At 42.3% G+C, this 17,092-nt stretch overlaps 1 protein-coding gene across 3 annotated transcripts in view; it reads left to right on the top strand.

Moving 5' to 3' along the window:
- The window catches only part of LOC146772876 (sodium/potassium-transporting ATPase subunit alpha-2), a 348,828-nt gene that overhangs the window by 201,937 nt on the left and 129,799 nt on the right, over positions 1–17,092 (top strand). For all 3 annotated transcript variants that reach the window (XM_085637734.1, XM_085637735.1, XM_085637736.1), the window contains exons 3-7: positions 1,309–1,368; positions 7,009–7,212; positions 8,567–8,680; positions 11,333–11,467; positions 11,877–11,994. In XM_085637734.1, the coding sequence (XP_085493860.1) occupies positions 1,309–1,368; positions 7,009–7,212; positions 8,567–8,680; positions 11,333–11,467; positions 11,877–11,994 (631 nt within the window). The remainder of the gene's footprint in view (positions 1–1,308; positions 1,369–7,008; positions 7,213–8,566; positions 8,681–11,332; positions 11,468–11,876; positions 11,995–17,092) is intronic.

The raw sequence follows: 17,092 nt of genomic DNA on the forward strand, positions 1-17,092 counted from the left end.
CCTAAAATTGTAATGTGCACCCATGTGTGTCTGTAACATGTAACTTTGAAAAATGCACTTCAGTCCATTTTTCAAAGTTTTTGCGAATTACTGACCTGTTTTATTTTTCGGTAATTTGCGACCCCTAACAGCGAAATCTTTGTTTTAAATTGCTTCTAGCATTGCATTTAAGGAATCGCAATTTGCGATTCCTTAAATGCAATCGCAATATCCGATTTTTGCATTTGGGATGATGCATCCCAAATGCAAGGATACCGGTCGCAAAGGGGCAGATTCTGAGAATCTGCCCGTTTGCGACCGTTTTTTAGTTTGATGCATGGGGCCCTAAATCTTTAAACTTAAGAAAAATCAATTTTAAGATTAATATTCGCCTCAGCCCCCGTATAAAATGAAGGTTTTAATTTCAGAGTACCTAAGGACATGTACTGTACCATTTATGCCTGGTGACTTAGATGTAAGTTTAGCACTGTTGGTAGTTGTGGGAAAAACATAATAAGCATAAAGGAATACTCTCAAAATGATGACTTATGTAGGTGTTGACAACACTAACACTGTGGGCACCCACTGCCCTATCACTGTCACTTACAACTGCAGATTTTCACCCCTCAAATGTATTGTATGGCATAAATGTGTGGAAATATCTACAAACCCTTCCTTTTTGGATTCAGGATCAGTAGTGCCCACTTATGTTTTGGACTAAGTACCTATTTTTCATCCTCCAACTTTGATCCAGAGGAAGACAAAGGAAGGCACAAGAGAGAGAAAGGAAGAGCAAGAGAAAGTTGGACAAACAGAGACAAAGGGAGATTTGGAGATGAAAAAGACTCCGCAAGTGTGAGATAAAGAAATATGAAGCATATGACGAATGAGGAATGAGGTGGACTCAAGATGAGGCAGCCTCTTAAGGAAATCTTTGGACCCCTGCACTTATTTTTGTTTTACAAATTAAACACTGATTAGCATTTTCATTGTTTATTTTCCACTTCACACACAAGTCACACGCACACAAAGAAAAGGTTTTGTGAGCCAAGCCCAGCATATTGTGAAAATGTGTCTTCATGTGCCTCCCCGCCAGTTGTGATGGCTTTATGTTAGAACAAATTGTGAATGCACCAAGACTTTACTTTTTCATAGTGTTGTTGATGGGAATATATTTGCCAACATTTAATTTGCTGATTGAACTTTCATTGATGTAGGCCCATGTGATATAAAGATGCTTGTGAATAGCAGTTCTTTGATGCTATCTAGGGCTTTGGATGGATTCAATTTCAACTAATGTTTTCTGTTTGGCTGTGTTCTGTATGACAGGAGGACCACAGGTTGTCGCTTGATGAGCTGGGAAGAAAATATGAAACTGATCTATCAAAGGTGGGTGATATATCAATTTTAATTAAGGTTTGTGATGTTGTTGTTATGACTTATTTTATTTCTATGATTCACACCAGCTAGTTTAACTCTTCATCTGTCAGCTGCACTGGATTTCCCTGCTTGTGACCACCCCATCTCTTCTTTCCAAGTGGTTTCGCTCGTCGCTCATCCATGTCCACTGTAAAGCTGGTGCCCTTGCTTTGGCCATTGTTCTATACCCCGGGTGGGGAGGATTTCGATAGACTGCGACGAGGGAAAATTAATTATTTATTTATTATTCCATCTTGGTTGTCTGTCGACCCCCCACCCCAGACACCACCCCACCGCCCCACCGTTCTTACCTGTACGGGCCGCGGGTGCTGCTGAGTATTCACTATGACACAGTCAACCAACAAGCAGGGTGAACTCATGATACCATGTTAACACCTTGTTTCTGGGCCTTTATGTTCATTTTACAAATCTTCCTGCAAGGATTCTAAATGGAGGCCCAGAAATGGAAATATGATTTTACTGCCGGGTTGTTCGTTACTATATTGTGGTCAACTAAATGGAAATACAAAAATACAATACATTGCTTACAACAACATTGTCCAGCGAAGTGCATATTCACTAGTATTAAATCTACATCTACCTACTGGGAAGATACAGTGGTAGTCAATATAGCAGATGTAATATTTTTGTTATGAGGCAAAACATATGAGATAAAGTGACTGTCCACCTCCCGCCAGCATGGATTCATTTAGTCTCCTTAACAAAAAGTTCATATGTCCAGCAAGTTAATCACCTTGTGATAGATAAGTAATCTTTCTAATTGCACACAATGAAGAGGATAGGAGCTTACCTTACCCACCCTCAACGTGTGACCAAGTTGAATTTATGGCTCCTCACTCACTTCCAATTACAAGGCAGATATAAAATAATAGCTTTGCTTTAATATTCAAGTTTAATAATAAAGTAGAACACACATAGTAAACACATAGTCACTGGCTTTCCAAGCCTCATCGCGGTTTCAAAACCGACAGCCTCATTACAATGGAGGCTGTTGGCTTTGAAACCGGCTGGACATTCCGGCTGACTTCCGATGGGCTCAAGGAACCCATCTGCCAGTTGAAACCGGCTCGTTATCTCTATGGATGCCGTTTTACACCATCCTGATTACGATCTCGGTGGGCTTATTGACATGGAAACCCTGTCGGAAAGTGATATAGGGGGCCCCTTTCAACCAGCGGCCTCTGGTTGGGTGCCAAGGGGGCACCTATGGTGCCCTCCTGTTCATCCCTGCAATGTGTGGCAGGCACTGTGAGGTGCCTGCCACGCTGTGCAGGGATGAACACAAGCTCCCTTTAATGTATGTGAGCTTGTGCGGCAGCCGGTTTCCAACTGCACCACAAGCTTCCGTACAGAAAGGGGAGCTTGAGATCGCACCATGTGCGGTTGCATCAAAATTCTGCAGTCAGGACCGCCGACCAGAGGTCGGTTGGACCTGTATTGACAACGGCGATATAATGCCCTTTCTGTCATAGAAAACAAATAAATTGCATCATACATATTATCCAGGCCTGTCGAGCAGTCCACCACTCTCTGGTGTCGCAAAAGGCATTGATTTCCAAAGTAGTTCTGTTTGGGGAGGTTTATAATTTCCACAATGTGTCCTTAAGCATTCTGGGCACCTACTCACTTCTGTTTTACATGTGTAATTTAATGAAAACCTGAAATTTTACCGAATGTAGGGCTTCCATGCACGTCTTCCCTGTCCACATTCCTGCTGACTCATGAGACCACTAGGCATTCATGGGCTCTGCCTTTCTACTTTAACAAATCCGCAAGTTTCTGTCCCACTCTCAGGCTAATTTAAAATTCAAGTGCAAGATTTTTCCGAGTTGAAATTTGTCTACTTTGAACTAGATGATCTGTGGGTTGAAGTTGAGATCTGAATCAAAGATGATCTGCAGATTTCTACCTGTGCAGAAGGACTGGGAGTTTAAAAGGCCAGTTAAATTCTGATGACCCTTACCCAGTCCCTCCCACGTTTGGGTGAGGTCAGAATACTGCGAACAAAATATTGACTTTCAACAATATCAACCTTAGAATATCAACTACCAGCTAGATGTGGGCTTAAGAATAGTAAATCTGCATTTTGCGATATATGCGTACCACAACAATACAGTGGTAGTCAATGCTGTAAAGTCAATATTGTTAAAGGTTGATAGTTCAACCACAAAATTGGGTTTCCCCACCTCTTATTATTAGGACTTCAGTCTTTAATTTGTTTCAATTGATAGAGTACATTCATCCAAACGTAAAATTATTCTAAGCACTACTCAATGTATTAACACTTTTTCAAGCTGCTCTTAAGGCGGTGTGCATCTGAGTGATATTCGCATTCTTTTGGAACTTTGCCTGCTATTTGTCGAGCACTTGAGCTAAAGAAGCATGCAGAAATTCATAAATAATAAGGAGAAGAAGGATCGCTGCGACACTTCACCTTGAAATTCACTTGAAGATGAAAAAGAAGAAACCAAAGGTGTTTGTTGACTCTAATTGTTGGGAAACATCAAATCCATTTGAGGTCGGTCCATAAAACTCCATCGCATTCCTTGAGCCTCCACATCAGAATGGCGTAGTTATCAGGTTGTAGGTGGCTGTGAGCTTAAGTAATGTTAGGGCAGTTTGCGGGGACTTTAGCATTTGTGACAAAGAGATCTTCTCTAATGTTGGTCTCAGTACTTCTGAAACAATATTACCGATTGTTTAGGAGGAGTCTTGCTGTGCAAACTCTCGCAGTAGTCTGAAGACTTGTATTTCCAATTATTTGGTTGGGTATGAAAACTTTTTGGATTACATGATAGTTGGGCAGTACCTGAAGCCCTGACATTGATTTCTTGCATATTTCAGGAGGTCAAATACAGCGATTTAAGAGCCAGGTGTTAATTATGGCCTACACAGTCAACTGTGATAGTTGTGATAACATTCTTCATGAAGATAATGGGGTAGGCTTCTGCAGTAAATTTAGGTGATTTGTTTTTCGCAGCCACTTGTATTTTCTCCAACTTCTGACAATGGAATGCAGGAGGAAAGGAGGGTTGATGAGATTAAGCCTTCAGAACTTTAATGGTTGAAGCAGTGCGCGACGTTCGTTTGTTGGTTGACTGGGGTGTGAGCTCTGGTCAAGCAACAGCCACAGTCCCTTGCAGGGTGAACTACAATAAGTCACTAACTTAATCTGTGCTTAACCATTGGTAAGCTTGCCACAAAAGGTAGTCAGGCTTAACTTGGAGGCAATGTGTACATTATTTATGCAGTACACAAACAGCAATAAGGTGAACACTCAACACAAGAAGAACCCTCACCAATTTAGAAAAATTTAGTAAATTTCAATAAATAATTTGACCCCAAAACAACAAAACTCCAATCAGTAGAATTTTAACGTTTTTAGCAAAATCTAGTGCATAAAAGATCAAAGTGCCAACCACAGACATCTAGTTATGCAAGAGGGAGTCATAGTCAAAAAAATATGTCCGGCTGCAATGAAGTGCAGTTTGAATACATGAAGTGGATTTGGCCTGGTCAGCACTTACCTTTAGACTTAGAAGACATTTTGCGAAAAATGTTCTGAGATAGTAAAGTTCTGCGGGGCAAGGCTGCAGGAGATGCCGAAGGAGGCAGTGTCTCGGTCAGAGAGCCTTGAGTCGAAGCTGTGGTGAAGATTTTTACTTTCGGCCCCAGTTTCTTTTTTGGAAGTCGAAAATCTGCAGCAGGATGAGGCAATGGGCTGTAGCTGAAGACAGTTCCACAAGGCCGGATACACCTTTGGCGAAGGAGCGCTGAAAAAGATTTGCTGCTGCGGAGAAGACTGTAGCAGAAGAAGTCATGACAGCCAACCAGCATTGCACCTCAGGTGGGATAGGCGAGCTGGTTGGTCCCAGTCTCTTCATTGTTCTCAAAGACGATTTTTGCCAAATATTTTCTAGGTCCTCAGTTTTGGGATATGCCCATCTGAGCAACTTTAGCACCACAACCAAGGGTCTAGGGCTGGTGGGACACTACTTTGGGGTTCTGGACTCATGCAGGCTAGGTCCTGGTGTGGGTTCAAGATGGTAGAAGCCTTTTGTGCCCCTGTGGCTCTGAACAGGAGGCCAGCAAACTAGCCATTGGAGTCTCTCCAGCAGCCAAGGGTTCATGTGGAGATGCAGGCCTCAACAGCAGGGCTGGCGTCTGTGGGTGCAAGGCAGGCTCCAGACGGTAAAGCAGTCCTTCCAGGTACTGCAAAGCAGTGTTGCAGAGTGCACAGCAGCAGACATTCATCTGAGAGTCCTTCCACAGGTTCAGGATTGAACTCAAGAGTGGGTCTGAAGGTCCTATTTTTACACCCCGGTTTCCTTCCTCTGGAAGGTGCGAGGAGCTTCTAGACATCTTTGTTTGTTCTATTTATTATGAGTCCTAATACTTATAGAAATTGGTCAGTCAATAGGTTTGCAAATAAATGCTAATAGTTTTACTTAAAAGGTAATTGAAAATGGCTTGTAGAATCACAGAGATAACTATGGTCTGCTCTCTTCATAGGTGTTACAAGTAACTCACTTTTTGATATGCTATTAAATAATACAGGTTCTCTGCACTGTACAACTCAACGACAAATGCTGCAGAACATTCTGTTACCTTCAGTTGTTTTTTGTTTCACTCTCCCTTGCTATTTTCATTTTAACAGGCCCTTCTCCTCTGCTATTGAAAAGTCCCCTGCTAATGTAGTGGTTTTCACATTAAATGAAAAGTTAGGATACATCAGGGTGTTATCTATTTCAAGCTGTATCCCCTCTTTGTTACTTGTCACATAACCTGTGTGACTCTGCATGCATGATTGTGGCTTAAGTAAACATTATTTTTCCAGAGCACAGAAAAGGTCATTTACACTTTGTCCTTTAAAACGTTTTGACAAATCCGTTGATTAACTTCATACACTGGGGTCTACTCATCGTGTGCCCCTTTAAAAGAAAGTAACCAAGCATCTTCAGGTATGACAAACTAATTTCATTGTGAGTGTTCTTGTATTTCTTCACAGACAGCTGACTGCTCTAAAATTTTCTAAAAATGTTTTACTGTATGTGGGTTGTATTGATACAATTAATTCTAATAGGAATTATATATATTTTTATCTATCTTCCTTTTCTTACGATTATCTAATTTTGTATGTTTTGCATTCTCTGCTCATTTTCCTCTTCATGACCTTTCAACCTTACATTCTGTAAACTTTTTATTTCCTACTTAGCTTTTGCTATCTCATTTCACTTCTTATGCATCTTTAATTTGCTATTTTTTCCGTTTTCGTTCTATTTCCCCTTTTGCTATTTTGCTCTGTGCTGCTCCCATCCTCACTTTTCCATTTATTATTCACTCTCTCCTATGTCTCTTTTTCCTTCACCATTAATTTTACATACCCCTTACTTTGGCCTATTCTTTTCTTCAAATTCATTTATACTGTTTCTTTTATTTCTTTCACTTGTTTTTTTAGTTCAAGTTTAGACAATTTTTTTTATCTCTTTTGTATTCATACATTGTTATTGTCCCATTTGTTTGTTCTACAGTCAACAATCTATATCTTCATGTTACTCTTTTTTTTCCTTCACATTTCTGTCTTGACAGGGGCTAACAAATATTCGTGCTGCAGAGATCCTTACTCAGGATGGTAAAAATGCCCTCACGCCTCCACCGACCACGCCTGAGTGGGTGAAGTTCTGTCGGCAGCTGTTTGGTGGATTCTCTATTCTACTCTGGATCGGCGCGGTCCTCTGCTTCCTGGCCTACAGCATTCAGGCAGTGATGGAAGATGAGCCTATCCATGACAATGTAAGAGAACAGTCAATCTGAGCCATTGATCAATGCCCAAGTTTAAAGATAAGCTCTTTTGGACATAGCTTGCAGAGTAAAGGGAGCCCTGTTATTCCTCATTTATCTTCAGGCTGAAGTTTTCAGACACAAAATCTTACATTCCTCTTTTATGTGAAACATTTATATCAACACACTCTGTCAACTGTTGGCTTTATGAGGGCTCACCTCCTCAAAGAGGTTTAGGGGGGCTCCCCTGCAGGTATCCAGACTCTTAAGCCAGATTTATATTGTTTGACTTTCATCCCAGTTCATTAACTGTCTAGTTGCTTTTTTGTAATTCTACTCTGCACCGCTCTTTGAAGTGGCCTCCAGGCTCCCCCAGTGCCTGATAATCCAGTAAATACAAATAAAAGAAGTCGTTCTTGGAAAGGTATTAGTATTACATTGAACATATATAGGGAGCTCGCGAACATGCGCCTGACGGTGTTATTTATGCATTCTACCCCCTTCGGCGCAGTCCTGTAATCCAGGAGAGGGTATTTAATGACAGGTACACACCTCAGCAGCAGCCTATAATTCTGTAGTATTACATGATACCAGCTTTTGTGTTTGTTGGGGAAGGTGGAAATCATAAACGCCTTTGAAGCGGTGTGGCTCCTTGAAAGCAGACATTTTAAAACTTTACCCATGTTTTGAGCATCTAATACATTTGTTTAAATAATCTTCATGCTGGGGTGCACCGATAAAGTGATTTAAATTCTGGCCAAACCACTTTCTAAATAAAAGCTAATCTTATGGGTGAAAACTTGGTTGTCCGCAGTGTCTTCCAAAGTCATTTTGCAATCTGTTTCATTTGATGAGTGGGCCCTAGTGCAAGCTATAGGACGAGAGTTTTTTTTTGACACCATGTAATGGGTTGGCCAACACCAAGGCTGCTTAATTTTGAATCTGGGATGTAGCTCTTTCTTCCAACAGCCTACATTTCCTATCTCTTTATCTCACCCTTGCTGAAACACAGCTTTATACCATGGTCAATGTTTTCCTATCTCTATCGCGCTTCTTTCTCTCTTTTGCTCTGGGTCAAAGTTTGATGATGAAAAATACTTCCCTATCCACAAAAGTGAGTTCCAAGGCCCACCACCAACCACAGCCAACACAAATTATACACTTCTTCTAACATTCTGCATTCATCTGTAGGTGGTCACACTGGCCCTGGTATTAGGTGTGTTTTACAGTCATTCATCAAGGCACCCAAAGATGTAAACAATGCAGTTTACTCATGCACATCACCCCATTGAGGTTCAGAAACTTGCAAATCCAGTTATATCAAAGCTAGCACCACCATGCTCACATTCATCTTCTTCTCCCGTAGCTGTACCTTGGCGTCGTGTTGGCTGCCGTTGTCATCGTCACTGGCTGCTTTTCCTACTACCAGGAAGCGAAAAGCTCCAAAATCATGGACTCTTTCAAGAAAATGGTGCCACAGGTATGTGTAGTTTTTCTTTTCCAATCATCTCTATATATTTTTTATAACTTTATATTGTAGTGCGAAGCAAGAACCGCGACATTTGCAGAGGTAATCATTCCCATATTAGTCCTAATACAATGTACAAGTCATGCCTCACATTGCACATAACAGTATTTATGTCCATGCAATCTGTGCACGCCCATTCTTCACACCAACATACATGTATGTGTAACTTAATTGTTGTATTAAGGTCTTATAGCAGGGCTATGATTTAATTGTTGTGTCCAGGGTGCCTTGGTTCCTAATGAGCTCAATGATTTCAGCGTCCATAAATATTCCAGTGAAGGACTACAGCAATGTGACCTTTTAACCCTGTCCCTAAACTGTCTCACGTTACCAAGCAACGCATTGAGAATGTCCTTAGCTGGAGGAGGGATTCCCTAGGACTTAGTCATGATTCTGGATTATGATAGGACACCCTCTCCTTACATCAGCACTTCCAGTTCAGCTGTGATAATGTTTCATTAAAACCAAATAATAATGTTGCTCCCTGTTCCACAACATGAAAGTTTAATTTTTATCAGGCTTTAGAATGGTCTTCAAGCAAGTCTTCACATTCACAAAAATAAAATTACATTTCAAGTTGTGGGATCTGTGTTACTTTATGACTATTGAGCAAGCAGGGACAAGTATATATTTTTAAACTAAGAGGGACATCTAAGGGCCAGATTTTCCAACCATTTGATTTTGCGCCTCACAATTTGCACCTTGCAATTTGTCGCAAATTGCGAGGCGCAAAATCAAATGGTCATACATCTGGCCTTAAGAGTCTTACCTCCAGTTCAGCTGAATTGTTTTTTAATGTTGCATGTACTTCTTTTTGTAGCCTTTTTTTCTATATATAAGGCTCCCATTCCCTCAGATTGCACATGTGTCTCTGTATTGGCTCTAACGACACAGGAGATGTCTCACATTAATTTGTGAGTGTCCAGCATGCACCTCGAGGACATAACTGTTGTCAGGCTTAAGCATGCATTGCGTCTCCATCTTGGTTTGCATGCATCACAAAACATTCAATGCAAGTCTCACACTAGCGGAGTGATCAAACTCACATAGACAGCTTTGTTCAATACTCTGGAGGTTTATTTGCAAACCCACATGTGGCAGCAGGACATAATATAACTGTGCCCATGTCTGGGGCCTCAGGAAAGATGGTCAAAGTGAACAGAAACAATTAGTCATGAATGGGAAAACATAAATCCACACAGACGCACACCTGAACACATAAAAGTCCTTTAATTCTGTCCACCAAGGGCATGTGCACCTACTCCCTCCTTGGCAGTGAATCCCTGGAGGTGTCCCATGTCTGCTCTCTGGTGGGAGCACAACCAGTGGTGCGGTGGCAACAAGTGCGTGTGAGCATGTGTCATCCGGCCCCCTCTTTCTGGAGCAGGTGAATACGGGTTATGTCTGGAAGTCCTGTTTGAATTTAATGTCAATGCTGTGATCTCATCTCTGAAACTGTGAAAAAGGATCCTACTTGGTGCCCTGAAATGTGCACACATGGGTTGGTTTCTCTACAGGGGTTATTATCAGAATGGCACTCTTACTTCCAGCTCAGCGATCACCAGGTCCAGCCTCCAGCAGCTACTGCCCACCATCTGCACTTTCCTGCACCTCACAAGAATGGGTGCTCCACAGGGAAACCCTCAGGGAATCTGCCTGCCAGGGGATCACCTAGGCACAATGACAAGACAACAAACCCTTGGATTTCTAGATGTATGGTCCTTCCTCCTGGAGGGGTCTCTTTTTCTTCTGGGATCAGACCTAGGGTGATTGCTGTTCTTTGTGAACACCTGCTGGAAATGACAGGCTGAAGAGCGGGAAGATCAGCCGAGGGGCATTATCCCTTGTGCATATTGTTCACGGGTTGCTATCTGGAGCTGGAAACTTCCGGACCTGGCATACTTTTACACTCCTGCTGACTGCGTCCTTTAGATGACAGCAGTCGTTGGCAGCCATCTTGGATACTGTCTAAAGCATGATTGCCACCCTCTTCTTCCTTGCCTGGAAGAGATACACTGTTTAGCTTCTTTCTGAGCCACACTGTCCCCCTCCCCCCTCCCATAGTATCACATACCCAGTGCTCTGCATAACATTGCACCTGCTTCAGTCATCTGGCAATACACATTTAGGGAAGGTAGATGTACATTATGATTAGTCTATATGAAAGCACTTCCAACATTTACTCATAAGCTAACCTCCTTGTAAAAAATGCAGTGATTGGTCCATATATGCTCAATTTGATCATGAGGAGCCTGGCATCAAAACTCAATCTTCAGGTTCTCTAACTTAATAGTTGGTTTCAGCTCCAGTCTTCGAAAATAATTTTTAAAAAGTTTAGTTTCTAATGGCGTAGACGCACAGCAGATGAGGAGGTAGTGTGGTGCATGCTACCATCACTTCAAAAATCCTGGAACTGCAATATGTCTTTGAGCATTAGTGAAAACTGCAAGACTCTTTTGGGAAGTTCTGTCCAAAATAAACCACAGGTAAAACACTTTTCTTGACGGTCTACCATTAAATCAGTGATAATAATGAACTCTTTTCAGACTTCTTGTGGCCACGTCAAGTTTTCAGTGCACTAAATCTGTTGATTCTTTGTGACAGCAAGCCCTAGTCATCCGCGAAGGGGAGAAGATACTAATCAACGCCGAGGATGTGGTCGTTGGCGAGCTCGTGGAGATCAAAGGTGGAGACCGGATCCCAGCAGATCTCAGAGTGATTTCATCCCATGGCTGCAAGGTAATGGGACTTGCAGAATGGGTCTGAGGGATTACATTTGTGTGATCGACAGATTGGAAAACACATGCAATTGACAAGCAGACCACATTCAGTGCAAAGAAATCTGATATTTTCAAAATGTTATCAATTTCCTGGAGTTCCGGGTGTGGTTATCAGTTGGAGAATATTTCTTTTATTGGGGAGAGAGTTGAAAGTGGTCCATCTGTTATGCATGGAAATAAGGTTAGCGAGCTCCCATCACTGTCTGTCATTTACTCACTTGTCTAGGTTTTAAGGTACTCAAGAGTAAATAATGATAATTTATAAATCTAGACCATAGATCTCTTCTTCTTCACTGCGGGAGTGACCTTCTCCTCGTCCCACCATTCTCCTTCTCTCATGCTACTTCATTCTTTACGGTTTGTGACAGGTGGATAACTCCTCCCTGACCGGAGAGTCTGAGCCGCAGACCCGCTCCCCAGAGTTTACCCATGAGAACCCTCTAGAGACAAGGAACATCTGCTTCTTTTCCACCAACTGCGTTGAAGGTGAGTCTACCGTGACCTCTGACTGTTGAACCCTTGTCTAGCTTGACATTGAACGACCAAATATTGCCTGCGGTGTTGAGTCGTTTTCCTTTCAGAATAACTTGAGTCAACCAACATCTGGTAAATGCTCCTACACTGTCTAATGTGATGTCAGTTAAGGTTGGATTTACCAAGTGCAATGTCTGGCAATACATTAGTGTCTTGGTCCTCAGGGAATTCTGGATTTTTTGTTACAGACTTGGTTGGTGGGCTTTGCTTATGCTTACGCGTTTCATGTTCAGTTTTTTGCTTATTCCAATGGCCTTTTTTCGTGACTCTCTGTTTTGTGCCTTTGTTGTTCGATTGCCTGTCTGTCCATGTTAATTTTACTTCGTGCGGCAATCCCTGAATTTGTGTCAATGACTGTTTGTCTTTGTGAATGCACATCTCTGCCCCAGTTGAGCCAGAGACCGTTCTGAGTCCATGTCTAGCACCTGGATACCCTATTGGGTGATTAGCCGCGTCTTATAAATCCTGATTGATTGATGTCTAAGTTTGTGTGAGTACCAGGGTTAGTGTTCATGTCCAAGTCTTCCTTTCTGAGTGAATCCCTGTCTCAGTTCCTCCATGTCCCAAGCGTCTGCTTGTTCCAGCGTCCTTCCTCGCTAGTGTGTTTATGTCTGTCCTACTCTATGTGCATGGTTCAGTCATCATGTTTCTTGCATTGTCCTTTTGCCAGCTTGCATTTGGTGTTTCTACATCAGTGTTTGTGCACTCCTTCCCTGCGCCTATGTCAGTCCCTCGTGCAGCACCCCACAAAACTGTGTAAGGAATACTTGGATTAATCTCAACCCCTGGCAGTTGCTCAGGCTGTATTCTGCCCATTTTTGACCCACTGTGCCACTCTAGACAGGGACCATCCACATGTAAATCAGATGTAGTCCTGCTCCAAAAGTATCAGTCGCGTCAGGACTGCACAGCCAGATCCCCCCAGACAGGAACACAAGCAATCAGAGAGCAGTTTCAGTCAATGAATGGGTCGCCCCCTCCATATGTCTAAACACATGACAAGATCCATGTGTTTGTGTTTATGATAAGTCTTCTTAGCCCATTATCTGCTTTTGGGTCTCATCCAATGCTCATGCCTCCCTCTTCCTGAGTTCATGAAAGTGTCAGTGTTTGTGACACGGAGTCCTAGTCTCTGCGCGTTTGTCAGTATCCAGAGATCTAATCAAGCAATTCATTTATCTATATACTTCGTAAAATAACTTTAATCACAATAAATCTTTAAAATATTGTTGGAACCTATCTCCTTTTCATACATTTTCAAAAATACTTACATTCTAACTTAACTTCTCACCTTGTTATCAATTCTGTGCCATGGATACTGTCATGATTTGTAAAGTGTGATCAGAAGCTCTAGTCAACGTATCAAGAAATAACCCTCTGGGAAAGCCCCAAAAAATAAAATTCTCCTTGCAGGTAGATACCCAGCTCATTCCTTCACCTTTATGAATGGCTTTTGGTCGTCACTCCTTCCATACCACCCTCCCATGCACACACATATCTCCCTGGCTACCATTCTGTTGCTCATTCAAGATGGCCGAACCCCTCCTTCAATCAGGCTTCATTAAGATATATTAACATTGCAACCACCCCCTTTAAGGAAATATCTTGCTGTTGCCAGTGGTTGTTCTACCTACTTTAATCTAATACCCTAAAGTCTATATTGCCTGTTAGAACCTGCAATCAAATGTTCCTTAGCCCCCTAAACCCACTCTCAAACTCTCTAGGTGAATTTATAAAATCATTCCTCACAGACAAGAAAAATACCTTAACAACCCCCTCCCCCCCCCTCCCCCCCCCCAGATATTTCCGCTCAGTCAACCCGTGGCATTCTACCTTACTGACTCAAGCCTACACAAATGTACATTATCTCCCCACAGACACCATTCCATTGTCTTCCCTTGCTCCATCATCTCTGGTACCCTTTCCATATGGTACTGTACACCTGGCTGCATTGATGGTGCATTATCACCACATTGTAGTGGTCTGTCGTCCTGCAGTGTTAGGGCACCCTGCTCCCTCACTACCTGTTTCCAAAACTTAAAAATAAAATATGCATGTTTTGTGGTGCTTCTTATTTGTAGTGCTCAAGCAAAACAGGTGTCAGGGTTCCAGCATGCAATAAACAAGTAGAGAGAATAAAACATACAGGTATTACCACAAGGATGCAGTAAACTCGTGGGCACAATTAAATAGGTAGTAATGACTTACGAGGAGAGCTGCAAAGCTCTTAAAATAAAGAAGACAAGACTACCTTGATCTGTGGGGAATCCAAAACGAAGGTGAGATGCCCCATTAAATAAGAGAAAATCGTAGAAGGGAAAAGTGAGTTTATACTGGAGCAGGATTCTCAGACGTTTTTGTGGAGCCTGGGTAAAAAAAGACACATGTGGGGCCCCACTTTTAACCATCTGTTTGTCCCAACGTGACATCACAAGTGCATTAAACACAACAACCGTGTCAAGGTCAACACAACACTATTAAGTGGAAATCTCCAGTTTAATATATGAACGGCCAATGCTGGCGTTCCTAAGCTTTCTGGGTTTTGTCGGAAATGGGATCTGTGGCACAGGAGATACAGGAGTGTGCCCAGGATCAAACAGCTTGATCCAGTCGGAGCTTAGAAGTCGCGCCTTCTAATTACACGGAGAACAATGTAGGAGCTACAATTGATCTGGCACCAGTATTAACATATCATCCGACCACAATTGTGCACATGTATATCGGAAATCAATCAATATGAAAAAACAAGTTACACGTGTTTAGCTTAAAACCAGTCATTCCTTTGAATGTAAGAATTACCAGGTATTTTTAAAGTAATTTTAGGTAAATGAATCGAATCCGCCAAGTTCAGCGTGGGAGTCGGTGATTTTGTTCCGAAGGAATGCAATCCTTTGCAAAATATGATCGGACTCACTTTTGGTATCTGAGCTGCTGTGTGGGAAGAAGGCAGGGACATGTTACAAGTTAGATAATACCTCTTCCCTTGGCGGGCCCATCGCTTGCTCCGCGCTTTTCGTAGAAGCCACCTGTTGGAGTTATTCTAGCTCTGACCTTCAGGATCTGACTGAAAACCAGCCAAGAACGGAGGGGTCCTAGGGGACACAGGCATCTGGACTATCTCACGCTCGCCTTCGCAGCGGTCCGCAGGGCCTGACTCCCATCTGGGCAGGACAAAGGGCAAAAGAAGGCATGTTCCGGACTGTTTTCAGTCCACGGGGGAGTGAGTAGACTGCTGGGATCTTAAACAAAAATGCAGCTGTGCGTTCCTCTCCATGTTTCAGTTTATTTAGGTGTTGCGTCCCCCCTCCTCGCCTATGATTTTTCTGCGAGAGGAGAGAACCCTGCTTTACTAACGAGGCAACGCAACTACCACAATCAACCGAGGGAGGGCAGCAAAGACTAATAAACGCAAACTGCTTTACAGAAAAAATCAACTGTAACTCCCAGGTTTATGACATTTATTTTGACATTTCCTTCACTATTTATCCATCTTTTTTCTCACTTTAGTGGTATTTATACAGATTTCTTTTCTGTTGTAGACAACGATTAAGGTCACATTTATTTAATTGGTCAGTGTAAGCCATTTCGATATCTGTATGAGTTTAGTTTGTTTTGTAGCCATATTCTTCACAGCAATACACCCACAGAAATACATGTGCGTATTGTACTAGCACATGTGGTTATCTGCTGCTGTTTGATCCTCGTCAGGAAATCTTATCCCTTTTTGTCTCTCTGTGGTGCCAATATGAACAGCTTTGCCTGGAACTCTGAGTAATGATTGAATGAATCAACTGACACTCAAACAACTAAAAGGCCAGTTTTTACTCATTTGTAGAATAAATCAAGAAAAGGAAATGGATTGTTTTCCATCTTAACTTGAGTGTCAAAATCACTATTGGGTGATTCAAAATGACAAATCGGAGACATTAGTTATGACTGGCGAATTTAGGGGCATATCAACAACAACCGGCGATAATTATCGCTCAGCGCTCTTAGCGTGAGGATAATTATCGCCGGCTAGCGTGAATTTTTATCGCTGAGATAGCGTGCTATTAGCAACGCTTATCTCAATAGCGATAAAAATCTACACGCTAACAGGCTAACGTGAGATTAACGCTGGAAACCCAGCGATAATCACACGTTACCTTGTTGATAGGGACAGGCAAACTTAGCCATGATATCCTCCTTCCATAGGATATCATGGCTAAGTCTGAAAATTGGCAGACGTAAAAAAGCAGCGTTAACCGCGGTTAGCGCTGCTTTTTTTGTCTCTAACAGGGTTAGCGACATTCTTGATAATAGGAGAAATGTCGCTTAGCGACATTTCTCCTATTATTTTACTCTGGAACGCCCCCTTTGCATCTCATTAGAGATGCAAGGGGAAGCGTAGAGTAAAAGGGTGCTAACATGCAAATTTGCGTGTTAGCACCCTGTTGTTGATAGGGCGCTAGTTTTATCTCTGCTTTTTTGGCTTTTAAAGCCAAAAAAGCAGAGATAAAGCCCTTGTTGATATGCCCCATTGTAACTTTAAATATGCTGTCCGGGATGGAGTTTGACAGCCTTTATTACGTTCTCTTCTGGAAATTACATATAACTAGGGGTGGGCGTAACTGGCGTAATTATTTGTAATTACAGCAAAATTACTTGTAATTGCCCAAGAAGCGTATTCCTGCACTGAGCGCTATTTTCTTTGTGAAAAATGTACCCGCGCATCCAAATTGGGCCAGAATTTTGGGCAGAGAAAATTGCACTAATGCAACAGGACACGAACACCAGTAGCCAGCAGCCGCTCACTCTTTCTTAGGGGCATATTATCAAGGCCGGCGTTAAAATTATCGCCGCTTTAGCGGCAGGAAACTGCCTCTAAAAGCGGCGATAATGGGCTTGATAATATGCAGCAGAGAATTCCCGTAGAAGCCCATGTTCACACCAGGACATGGACTTCTGTTGGAATTCTCTGGGGCATATTATCAAGCCCATTATCGCCGCTTTTAGCGGCAGTTTTCTGCCGCTAAAGCGGCGATAATTTTCATGCCGGCCTTGATAATAT

This window comes from Triturus cristatus, chromosome 12 (assembly GCF_964204655.1).
Source record: "Triturus cristatus chromosome 12, aTriCri1.1, whole genome shotgun sequence".
Taxonomy (NCBI): domain Eukaryota; kingdom Metazoa; phylum Chordata; class Amphibia; order Caudata; family Salamandridae; genus Triturus; species Triturus cristatus.